The 13065-nt window shown below is 48.3% G+C and overlaps 1 protein-coding gene across 36 annotated transcripts in view; it reads left to right on the top strand.

Annotated features, from left to right (window-relative positions):
• Window positions 1-13065, top strand: part of Cacna1c (calcium voltage-gated channel subunit alpha1 C) — a 529265-nt gene that overhangs the window by 324043 nt on the left and 192157 nt on the right. For all 36 annotated transcript variants that reach the window (XM_031383153.1, XM_031383144.1, XM_031383150.1 and 33 more), the window contains exon 4: window positions 8462-8601. In XM_031383153.1, the coding sequence (XP_031239013.1) occupies window positions 8462-8601 (140 nt within the window). The remainder of the gene's footprint in view (window positions 1-8461; window positions 8602-13065) is intronic.

Genomic DNA, 13065 nt, shown 5'->3' with positions numbered 1-13065 from the left:
GACGAAGACTGTGGTGTGAATTTCTGTCTCCTGCAGTGTGTCTTTCACAGCCAGCCACATGCTGCAATGAGAGTTGAGCTTGGAGTCCTGCAGGCTGCCCTCTGAAGGCAGTCTGGACTAGTTAGTTACTGGAGACCTAGTCAGTCCCGTGATCTGAGATGCTCTCCTCATGCAATGCTGATATGCTCTTCTTGCTTTTCTCTGGTAGATGAGAAGGAGCTGAATGTTAATGTGATGTGGACTGTGTAGGATAGGTCCAGAACAGCATCTAGTGAGACAAGGGTCTCAGTAAAGGATTCCCAAACTAGGGCAGCATCAGAATTAACTCGCCTCTTAGCAACTTTTGTTAGACTCGAGGTCTTCCCACCCCGCATTTCTGTCACTCTCAGCACACCGCACCTGCCTTCCCCCGTACCCAACCTTTCATACAAACATGGCTGTGGTCAGCCCCAGAACCTTTCTTTTTGAGGCACCAATCATAAAACTTCCCTCCCCTCCTAACATTTGTTAGGTTGGGTCAAATACCACTGTGGATAATGACAAGGGATTCCCTGTGAAATGAGACCAGGGCTTGGGTTGTAACTAGCTGTAACCCACACAAAGTGGTGGATTTGACCAGTTGTGGGAAGAGACTGTGGGCTCAGTACAGTAGCCAGTGGGGACTTCTGCAGCCCTATCTCCAAATGCCATCCATGGACTAGGAGTGTCTTAGGCTAGAGGGCTGTGAGTGTCACCGGCTTGCTTACATTGCTGGATGTCACACAGAAGCCAGTCATTTCATGTATCACCAGCAGAACCACAGAAAACATTCTCATTCTGACAAACATGCTTGAGCCCTAAGGTAGCAAAGGAGGCAAGTGGTGACACTGAGCTAGACCTCAGGATGAGAGGGACACTATGGATGAAGGAGAAGGGTATAGGAGTGGGAAAGGAAAGGAAGGGTTTCACCACTAGCCTGTTTGGTTTGGGTGTCCTGAGCTTCTAGTTTGGCTGAACCAATGAGTGGTCATCAAGGATAAGGCCGGAGTGTGGGAAATTCTGGAGCCACATTCTGAAAGGGTGGAAGGGTGGTGGTGGTAGTCATGGCAGTGATCCCATGGGGTTGTGTGGCAGTGGTGGTGGGATGGAGGTGAAGATGGAGATAATGGAGATAATGCATCCTGATAGTGATGTTGTGACAGTGAGAATGTGATGGTAAAGAGAAAGACGGGGAGGAGAAAATCACTTGCCCTTCCTTTTGCACATGGGCCATAAGACTCCGCAAATAGATGAAAAAGTACTTGCTGTGGTCACCCAAGTTCTGTCCAGTGAGTTCTCTCTGCAGTAACGATCATGTAGTTCTCAAACCTCCTAAAAACACGGGACCTCCACTCTTAAGACCCTCCTCAGCCCCCTCATTCATACCAAGGAGCAGTAGGTTTCCAGAGATACAGCAAAGTGCAGAGCTATGGGTTGGGAGTGTGTGAGAACAGAATGGAACCTGTTCCTGTGGACCAGAGAGAGATGCACATGAGGTTTCAGACTCCAAGGAACTTAGCAAACAGATCAGAGAGGAATTTGGGTTTTGATAATAGAAAGCAGATAGGGGCCCCCATGCCTCTTGTTTTTGTTGCAGTACCAGGAATATGCCACTACTTAGAGGGGAGGACAGCTGATGTTATGTGATTAGAGAGGAAAAGAGATGAGGCAGCAGACACTGTTGCTGACTGCTGCCCTCAGCAGAGGCCCTAAGGACAAAGGAAGGGCCAGGGCTTCAAGGAGGACACTTCAGAGCCATTAGAACAGAGATGGTCGGTCCTCTCAACAGAGGTTTGTTGCACAATTTCTATGTGCTAGCTACCGTGCATGCAGGTTTGTAAAAGAGCAATTACCACTCAACGTGACAGCTCTGGTTTCTCATTTTCAAGGCGACCCAAGGGCATGTCTAATTATTCCACTCCACTAGCAAAGAAGTGGGGCCTTAAACAATTTCTGTAGTTTATGGTTTGGTCCCAGCGCCAACTCTCCTCTAACCCTTTGCCTTTTGTGTAAAGAGACCTCTGAGCCATGGGTGACGAGGACACTTGTGCCTGCCCGTAAGACGCTATGTCCCTGCAAGGGAGAACACAGAAGCCACGTGCACCATAAAGCACACTGTGATGGCACTGTGTGCAAAGCGTGCTGCAGGCCCAGGATGGGCAAAAGATGCAGGTGGGAGCACTGAGCTAGACCCCAGGGCGAGAAGGAAGCTGCGGATGAAGAAGGAGGGTGGAGGAAGGGGAAAGGCAGAGTTCACAACTAGTCCATCTGGTTTGGCTGTTCTGAGCTTCTGGTTTGGCTGGAGCAATGAGTGGTAGTCAAAGATGTAGGCAGATTGGGATGAATCCTGGGGTCACACTCTGAAAGCTGAGATCACTTGGAGGACACAGGGGAGCCACTGAAGGCTTCCGAGCAGTGAAATTCCCTAGATAGCCGTAAACCAGGCAATAAGCTGCTTTACTATTCAAATAGTCAGTGACTGGGCCCACAATGGAGGTAGCAATGGTGTGGGCAGAGAATGGGCCTATCGGTGTTGGTCACCTCAAATGAAGGGAGGTAGATAGTAAAGAGCTATATAGGTTTTGGCTACCTATTCTCCCAAATCGGAAAATTACCCACCAGCCCATAGTCACTAAACCAATGCCTGGTATCCCTGGGTAATCCAGCCCTGATTGTCAATATTTGTCTATTGTCTATTGTCAATATATGTTGCTCTGAAGATAACACCAACTCTTTCAGCGCTAAGAGGAAAGGATTCCAGCAGACTCCTATGAGCTCAGTGGCCCTGGGTGGGGAGGTTCAGTGTGGGAGAGGAGACTTCCCTGGGTGGCTTTCATTCTTCCTTTTGTCTCCAAGACAGAGGCAGCCATGTGCAGAGGTTGGCGGTTCAAATGCTAGGCACCAAGCAGGCATGGAGGAGCCAACCTCCTGACGGGGGATTTTACACTTAGAAAACCCATGCGCTCAGTGAGAACACAGGCCCTGGGTCGGGTGGGCTGGGAGTCCTCGAGCAGGTCTAGTGCCCCACATTCTGATCTGAGCCCCTGTGCTTCCTGTTATTCCTGGGCACTGAAGCAAGACGGGCCCTTAGGGAAGGAGGTGTACCGGAGGGAAACGGGTCAATCACTTCAACTTTGCATAATAGCAAGCACAGAGAAAGACTGTAGGGTGTGGGGTTGTGTCTAAGTACTATAAAGCCAGTGGAACTGGCTTACTGTTGAACGCATCCAATTGCACTTGCAACTTGCCCTTGCTAAGCAGTATTTTTGTTTGTTTGTTTGAGGCTACTGTTGGGGCATTGTTTTTGTTGTTGTTTTGTTTTGTTCTGTTTGTTTTTATTTCTTTGTCCTTTACAATAGTGTCCTGAGAAGGCCGAACTGTTAGAAATACCACACACTTTATAAATGAAGCTTCTGTAAGAGACTTGCCCTCAAGTTCTGCCACTTTTAAACTTTGAAATATGGACTCCCCACCCACATCCAGGCAGGCTCCCAATCCAGGAATCTGAGCAATCCACCCCTGTCGGAATGGAGCTCCCCCAGGGTTCATTCTTACCTTGGGACTTTAGATGAGCGGCTGGGGAAGCGCTCGGAGTCCAGAAGAATGTTTCTTTTCCATTTTCACAGTGATGGAAAGATACAGCATCAGGCCTTCCATTCTTCCATCTGCAAGTGTCTGACTCAGTGGCACGAGGTGGACTGATACTAGGCACCAAGAGTCATCATTACCTCAAGCTGAGATTCTGCAGCCATTAAACATTGGCTTATCGTCCTTCCCTCAGCCCCGAGCTTTGACTTGTTCTCTGTCTCTGTGAATTCCCTAGTGTAGGTATTTTACACAACTAGGACCACACATATGCTCTCTTGTAATTGGCTCCTTAGACTTTGAGTGATTTACCCTTGTTGTAGCATATATGAGAGCTTCATTCCTTTATACAGATAGATGATATTCCATCACATGCATTTTCCATAGTCTGGTTATTCCTTGCTCTGTGGATAGAAGAAAAGCTGCATTTCAGGGACCAGTGGGGACCCCGTAGAGTCTCGCTGCTCACTTTGCTTAGGGGTGGCTCTTTATCTAATAATGGACATAGTATCTCAGGGCTTCTTTAAGTCAGTGCATGGACAACAACAGTTGCACTATAGCTCGTTATCTGGACTAGATGCTCACCCAGATAGGTCCTTCTCTTCTGTCCAGAGAACAGTGGGCACATGGGCCTTCATCCTTCTGGTTTCATATATCCCACAAGCCCATCACTGTCCTGAGAAAGCAGCCATGCGCCCTGAGGCAGAGCGAACCTCAGGAAAGAAATGTGACACAGAACAAATGCACGAGAGAAAACCTCATAGCATGGGGCTAAGGTTCCGCTTCTGGGTCTCTTGGATGGAGATTAGACAGAAAGAAGTCTGTGCCTAGAGGCCAAGTTGAATGGTGCTGAAGTTACACGGCAATCTGGAATATGGCATGCCGTGTAAAGTGGGGTCAGTGTGCTCATTTTCTGTGCTTCAGTCTGTGCAACTGAGCTCATCAATTCTGCTTGGGGCAACTTCTTGGCGGCTCTGATAAATCCACTTACATAAATTTACATTGACACCCACAGGCTCTCTGGGTGTGAGTTCTTAACTGTAGGGGGTTGTGTCTAGTTCCTCCTCACTCTTTCAGTGTGCTGTATAAACACACATATGTGACTTGCCTGTCGGTTCCTCCATGGCTGTCTCCATCCTAGAAGACCTACCCTGGCATGGCTTCTTTTCATCTATGAGTTCCCTAGCACACAGAGAGCAATACTTTTACTAATGGTAGATATCTTCCACTCCCTGGTGTTCATCTGACTTGAACCAGATCTTGAGATTCCATCCTCACTCACTGCTGAATTTTGGAGACTAGAGGTGAGGATCCAAGCTATAAGAAAAGTCACAAAGCAGCGTTCCTCTTCTGGATTGCACCCTAGGCAGACAACAACATATTAAGTTGGCTGATGAAAGGGAGGCCCTTGTAGTGTCCTGTACATGCTCTCTGCTAACATCCTGTCAGACCGGCCTCCTGTACTCCATTCCCTTGGGTCAGACCCGTTAGGATCCTGTATTGAGCTAGCATAGCCCTGCCAACATGGAAGAGTCCTACTGCTGCTGGCCCTTTCTGCCTGTCTCTGTGCATTCTACAGCCTGGGATGCTCGGGGCTCAGTGCAGCGATATGGATTTTCTTCTCATTTTACATATGATAAAACAGAGCCAGACAAGTTAAGTGACTTGGCTAAAGACACAAGCCATTCAGTGCCAGAATCAAAATGATTGATTGATGATTACAATTGAAACATCACTGACTGTGTATCTCTTGGGAGTCTACCATGTAGTTGAATGGTAGCTGATGAACAGAAATGAAGGATAAACGGAAAATGAGGAAGTCCATACATATCCATGTCAAGGTCTATAGGTGTTTGGAAAATGTCACACTCCTGAACGTGGCTCTTTCTACTCAGTTCTTCTGAGCATTTACGACTTGAGCATGACCATGGGCCTCCAGTCTTCAGTAGATGAGCTGGAACATGGTCCCAAGAGAGAAAAAAGCAGGGGGACAATTGAAAAGAAAAGATGAGGAGATGTGGTATTGGGTTGCAAGAGAGAGTTAAAGGAAGGCAGCTATTATGCTGCCCTCAGGCAGGGAGGACTGCAGGGAGGACCCACTGCTGTCAGAGGAACCCACAAGATACCCAGGAAGCCCAGAGAAGCTGCTTCAGGCATTAGCATCGCCAACAGCCCATCCTTTAGTCTCTGCTACTGGCGTCCATACCTCCTCCACCCAGAATGGTTCGAGCAGGGATATTAGTCTACTCAAGTTGGCTTCTGACATTTCTCAAGGCCCAGGGTCACAGAAAGGGACAGGTAACATGTCAGACTTATACCATGTCCCCAGGGAGCTGTGTGCTGCTCAGAATTCAGACACATACACAGCCCCCTGGTGTCAGAACCGAGGTCTTGGAAGGGCTGTGAAGGACTGTGTCTGTAACACGGAGCCCAGAGGTCTCTGAGCACCCGCAAGAATGGCCTTTGACAAACTTGATTTCTATTCATCCCCTGGGAGCCCTTAGATGTTTCTGAGGCATTCGGTGTATGCTCTGAAAGGATCAACCAGCTGGCTGAAAAGTTTGATCAACACTCGGTCTCATGGGCTGGGCCACAACTGGGTCCCAGGCTTGTCATTGAAAGGCAGCTAGCTGTCTCTTGTCTGGATTCTTGTCCGGACCCCCTTTTCCTGGTTCCCAGACCTTCTGCATCTTGCTATTGTTATATTGTAATGAACTCATCAATAAAACCATCACCCAGCTAGATGAAAGTTGGCTCTCAGGCAAACACTCTCTCAGTTGCAAGCCCTGTGAGCATTTATGAACACATGAAAACACGTGGAGCCCAGTGGTGCCTACTCAGCTCATACCTGGTCGCTCCCTTTAGCTTTCTTCTTGTCACACCTCCAACTGAGTCAGATTCTGTGAAGGTTTCAGGGGTATGGATAGGAATGGAGTTGTGGAAGTTTGGGGGAGTATGGATAGAAACAGAATTGTTATCTGGTGCTAAAATGCAAGCATTAACCTATCCTGGGTAGTGTGGAGACAGTCTGAGTGGCGTACTTCTTCTCCACCATCCTCATGCTACATAGCAACATCTTCTGAAACCTGCCTTTCCCTTCAAGGGACTGAGCTCTGTGCTATCCTGATACCTCTGATATGAAGATGTTGATTGATCCTACTCACTAGAACAAGGCAGTCATTTCCATAGGCCAACACTCTGGGCCTAAAATAAGTAGAGAGCGACTAACGCGAGGTGCTGATTAAACCTGACCCTTTTACCCACCTCCCCATTGAGGGCTTCATCAGCAAATGAGTTGGTAGTTCTTAGACTCTGAGGTGTCTCAGACACCCCTAGAATTGTGTAAATCACATATTCCTAAATATTACAGCCAGGTGCCATACAGTAGCAGGTCTGGGAGGAGCCTAGAATCTGTCATTTTTAACATTGAAGCCTTAAATTGTTTTGCCCAGGACTACTCATGGTGAGCCTGGTGCTCCCAAAATATCTAGGGATGGGAAGAAAAGCAAGGGCCACTGGCCATCTATTCTGGTAGTTTCCCACTGGGCCCCCAAGCCCCAAGCTCAAATTACCCAGCACAGAAGACCAAGTGGGAGGTAGCCAGCCATCATGGGCAGTGATCCTTCCCTGCTATTCGGCTTGTATGTGTGTGGGCCCAGAGGTCTTCAGCGAACTCTCCTTAGCCTGGTAGAGGAGGGGGAAATGGATGTTAGGATTCTGAGCTGAGTGCCTCCTGGAAGATTTGAACTGGCCTAGGCTGGCTGCTTTGTGACCAGAGATACACTGCCCACGGTGTTTTATGGCTCCAGAAAGAGGCAGTTCAGCATGCGTGCGTGAGTGCGTGCGTGCGTGCCTGCATGTGTGTGTGCATGCGTGCGGCCCCTGCAAGGGTGAGGACAGGGGCATGAAGATGCCTAAGCTGTCTCCAACAGGCGGTACCTCTAGAGTACTCTAGAGTAGAGAGGGGGAAACAGTGGTTAAGGATGAAAGCAGGTAGGTACCAGCAGTCAGCTCGGTGTGGTTAGGGTAAGCACTGCATGGTAAGCACAGTCTTTTTCCTAGGTAGGGAGAAAAGGCAGCTCTGCCCCCTGAGGAAAATAAATCAAGCTTTCATATTCAACACCTAGTACCTGCTTAACTCCTTCTAGGTCCTTTGTCCTGCTCACCTAGAGCGTGTCTTTGGACAGACAGCTATTTTCCCACGAGAGAGATACTGCTATTGACACCCTCTGTTTCCTTGGGCCAGTGTTTCTGCTTTTATTGTGGATATCGGCTAGTCCCCTCCCCAAACCCAGTCTGCAGCCTTTGGAGCCCATTAACCGAATCATGGCATGCTATCACTAGGGCTGGGCTCGGCTCACCTGCTTCTCAGCAGCTTCCACTGTCCTGGTATTATCCCCCTGGAGATCAAGGCTATATGAGCTCTCATTTTAGAAGCCACAACAAAATGTTAGCTGGTTAAATGAGACTTTGGGGGTGGAAGGAAGAATGTGAATTTTCACATTACTTTAAATTACATTTTAACAAGAGCAACAGTTTCTTTATTCTTCCTAGACTGGAGCTCTGATGTTGGAGTCGGCTATGGAGTTGTTGGGTTAGCTTTCAGACTGCATGTGCAGGCCTCTCCCGCATTCTGGGAAGTGTATCACTAGGCCGGGTCATCACTGAGCAAACATCACAGTGTACTTTTACAAGCAATGGCGTTACAGGCCATGGGCTTCTCAGAGACCACCCAGTCTGTGACAGCATGATCCTTGTGCTGAATGTGATGCCACCTGTGAACTCTGCTGCCTCTGAACCTCCCAAACCCCCGGACTTAATGATTTATTTCTCTCTCTTTTCTAATTTTGTTTCCTAGGAACGCGTGGAGTATCTCTTCCTCATCATTTTTACCGTGGAAGCATTTTTAAAAGTAATTGCCTACGGACTTCTCTTCCACCCCAACGCTTACCTCCGCAACGGTTGGAATTTACTAGATTTTATAATTGTGGTTGTAGGGTAAGTGCCAAAGCCTTCCCTTTTCCCATCCTTATTCACTCATGCCTCCTTCCCTCCCCATTCCTACCTCTGATTCCAGCTAACTGAACTTGCCTTTCAGCACAATGAAAGAATCTTTTAAAAATCCCTTTGAAGTCAGACTTCTCCCAAGAGAGAAAATTTTTTATTAGATATTTTCTTTATTTACATGTCATATGATATCTCCTTTCCCAGTTTCCCCTCTGAAAAAAAAAGGGGGGGAGGATAGAATAAAAATTTTAAAAAAAAGAGAAAAAAAACAAAATCAAACAAAAAAGCCCTGTTCCCTCCCCACTCCCCCTGCTCACCAACCCACCCTCTCCTGCTTACTGTCCCTGGCATTCCCCTACACTGGGGCATAGAACCTTCACAGGGCCAAGGGCCTCTCCTGCCCTTGATGACCAACTAGGCCATCCTCTGCTATACATATGCTGCTGGAGCCATGAGTCCCACCATGTGTACTCTTTGGTTGGTGGTTTAGTCCCTGGGAGCTCTGAGGGTATGACTTAGTTCATATTGTTGTTCGTCCTAAGGAGCTGCAAACCCTTCAGCTCCTTGGGTCCTTTCTCTAACTCCTTCATTGGGGACCCTGTACTCAGTCCAATGGATGGCTGTGAGCCTCTACTTCTGTATTAGTCAGGTACTGTCAGAGCCTCTCAGGAGAGGGCTATATCAGGCTCCTGTCAACCAGGGCTTAACAGCATCCACAATAGTGTCTGGGTTTGATGATTGAATATGGGAAGGATTCCCCAGTGAAGCAGTTTCTGCATTGTCCTCCCTTCAGTCTCTGCTCCACAGTTTGTCTCTGCAACTCATTCCATGGGTATTTTGTTCTCCCTTTTAAGAAGGAATGAAGTACCTACACTTTGGTCTTCCTTCTTCTTGAGTTTCTTGTGGTTTGTGAATTGTACTTTGTGTATTCTGATCTTCTGGGCTAATATCCACTTATCAGAGAGTGCATACCATGTGTGTTCTTTTGTTATTGAGTCACCTCACTCAGGATGATTTTCTCCTGATCCATCCATTTCCCTAAGAATTTCATAAATTCATTGTTTTTAATAGCTGAGTAGTTCATTGTGTAGATGTACCACATTTTGCTATGAACATAGTGGAACATGTGTCCTTATTACATGTTGGAGCATCTTCTGGATAAGGAGAGAAATTGTTTATGAAGGGTACCTACCTCTTACTGTCCCCCCCCATGTCTGTATATGTGTGCATGTGCATGCATATTCACAGGCATCTGCCTGTGTATATACAGGTGAACACATATTCAGGAGTGCATAGGCACTCAGGTTGCCCAACTAAGGGAAGGAACTGGGAGACTTTACATCTGGTCTTCCCAAACTGGAAAACTTTTTTTTCTTTTTGAGGTATGTGAATTGGGTTTTGTGAATGTTAGGTAAAGCTTGTTTTAGCTAGAACCCTTCCTCACAGTCTTACCCTAAGGCACCCCAAGAATTGTGTAGCTCAGAGTCTAGGGCATTTGGCCCTGGCCCTGCTGTCAGAGCTGCCCCTGTCCCACGATTTCCATGAAAACTTTTTATCCAGCCCATGGCCCTTGTGCCTGGCTCTGAACTTCTGCAAGGCTAGGTCTCCAGGCTCACTTGGGTCCCATTACCATGACTGGTCCCTACACATGAGTCATTCAAGGCGCCTGTTGTTGCTCAGGATGCAGAGTTGTCCATGTCTATAGCTAGTTTCTCTGTCATGACTAATAAAATACCCTCCTCTTGTTAAGAGTGTCGAATTCTACACGATGCTCCCAGCCATGCCTTCTCTCTCTAGACTGATGCTCCTAGCCACGCCTCCTCTCTCCAGTTTACTCCCTCGAATACCATGACTCCAACAGCTCTTTTCTCCTTCCACCTCTGTCTGTACCTTTTACTCCCTGACTCATATCCTTTTCACCTGTCGGTCGATTGAGGGCCACTGTCCATCATTAAAACCACACTAGCATGAACCCGTGGCTGACTCATTCTCATCTTTATTTGACATGTTCAGCTGGAGAAAAACACCAACGCAGATCCTATCTACCTACATGGAAATCTTGGCATCTCAGCACGGAGAAATACATAAAATGGAGTTTAGTTCCACTTCCCACTGTGACTGCCAATGTCAAACTGGCCTTTGGTTAGTCCCCAAAATCCTCCCTCTTGTCCCTACTCCTGCTCCAGCCCCTCTTCCCTTTCCTGGGTGATTCTCCTGCAGCTTCACTCCCCTCTTCAAACTTCCTGTATACATCTCCCTTCAGATTTTCAGCTGGCACAAGGCCTTCCCCAAGGACAAATGCAATGTGGTGTGTCTCCATATAAAGCCAAGCTGAGCTTTGCCCCATATAAAGCCGGCCTCCTCAGTGTGCTGCATAACCACCCTCTCTTGCCATCTGAAGGTTGTGTGCCACCATTCTGTGCCACCAGCTTTGTCATTGACTCCCTTCTCACACAAAACTCCTGCACCGCACCCACTTTTGCCAAAAGTCCCAAAGAGTTGCTATATGGTAGGTCACCTTTAGCCATGGGTGGCACCGTACCTCAGTTTTAACTGAGGAATACTGTGCATGTAGAACATGCAACACGATTCAGAGATCGAGTGTAGAAAAAAAGGATGACAAAAATCTCATCATTTTTACTATGTGCCAAAAGGCCGTGTCTCCATGACGTTGGGCTAGATAAAATGTGTCTCCATAGTCAATGCCACCTCCTTTGACTTTGTCAGTGTGGCTACTAGGAAGGTGGCTCACTTGGCTCACATTGGGCCTTGCTGGTGTTGCTTTGGGACAGGGCTTTCTGTGCTCACCGGCTTCAGCTTTTGCCACTCTGCTGCAAATCTACTGGCCCTTCCCCCATCACTCCCCACATTACATGGTTCCTAGATCTCAGTGGCCTTGGTTGTGCTAAATCAAGTAGATTTTTTTTCCCCATGTGTCTTCAGCTCTGGATAGTTGACCATGACCATCCCACTTTCCCCAGGCTCCACACAATGCCAGCAAGTCTCCTGCCCACAAACTACCCCTCATCTGCCTCTCTCTCTGATTTTTCCTCTGCCTCCACAGTGAGGAAGGACCCTTTGATATAGCCCTCTCACAGAACAGCTTCCATAAAGTCTTCATATGGCCCAAACTGAAACACAACCTGCACAGAAAACAGTTTTGTCTCTATCCTAGACTACCCTTTGACTTCGACATGACACCAGCTCAGAAAAACATCACACATGCAGTAGTTAGCCCAGACTTGGAGAGGGTGGCAATACAATGTGGACATTTATATGCCACCACATCCTCCTCCCTTTGTATGGCTCCAGCCCAAGATGTTGGAGTCACATCTCATTTCTGTCACACTTCCTCCTCACTAGTCCCACAGCAAGTCCTACTTAGCCCCAGTATCTGATCCTCACCAGTGTCCACACTACCACCTGACCTGAGCCCCAGCCTCTCAGTGGACCACTGCAGCAGCCCTCTCTGGCCCCGCCCACTGCAGACCCGCCCACTGCATGCCCCGCCCACTGCATGCCCCGCCCACTGTAGGCCCAGTTGGACTTAGTTAGACTTCCCTCAGACTGTGTCCCTTTCCTGCCTAGTTCCTGTGTGGCCTGTCTTTCTTATCCAGTCTCACCTTCCCTCAGTTTTCTCTGTCCTAGTTGTACTGACAGTTTGTTGGCCCTAACATCTCCATGCATCTTCCCAGACCACTGCCCTGACTGTGTCTCTGCCTGGAATGGCCCCACACAGCTGCAGGGCCACATACTCACTTTCTTTGGGCCTCTTCTAAAACATCCCCAGATCAGGGTTCCTTTCTGAGGTGTCCTCTGATCTGTTCTCGCCCTCATCACTATGGACCCCTCCTCTCTCCAAGCATCACCCTCTGCATGGTCTTGTGACTGACAGCTCAGATCCTGACTGCCCCTAGGGATGTCTCCTCCAACCTAAGTATATAGTAGAGTTCCTGCACACAGTAGGTGCTTGTGTTTGTTAGAGATGTGTGATTGCACATTGTCAGAGCAGAAACCTGTGTGTTTCGGCGTTGTGCCTTCATATGCTGGTGGGTCCTGCTGGAAGCTCTCTCACTGACCTCTCCATCCATCCAGCCATTTGTTCAACACGGGGCTCCTCGGTGGCACTTATGTGCATGGGTGAAGTTGACTTCTAAGGTTATTCATTGTCCCCTGGAACAAATCACACCAAGGTTGTCATCAGGGTGGAGGAGTAGGCAGGGAGCACATGCATGCCTACTAGCTCTCCCAGCAGGGAAGCTGGATTCCAGAGCAGTGAAGACAGGACCCCAAGAGACATGGCAGACTTCTCTGCTTTATCCCCGTGCCTCAGCAGCTGTACCAGGAGCCTAGCTCACCCCACCCACTCTGACAGCACACACACTCTGACAGCAAAGGGCTGCCCCCAACCTCACTCAGCACTCTCTGTGTAGCGATCCCCCCGCCGTCCCCCCC

Source organism: Mastomys coucha, unplaced genomic scaffold, assembly GCF_008632895.1.
Source record: "Mastomys coucha isolate ucsf_1 unplaced genomic scaffold, UCSF_Mcou_1 pScaffold20, whole genome shotgun sequence".
NCBI lineage: Eukaryota > Metazoa > Chordata > Mammalia > Rodentia > Muridae > Mastomys > Mastomys coucha.
The sequence above is the reverse complement of the archived record's forward strand: the minus strand, read 5'-3'. Positions and strand labels throughout refer to the sequence as shown.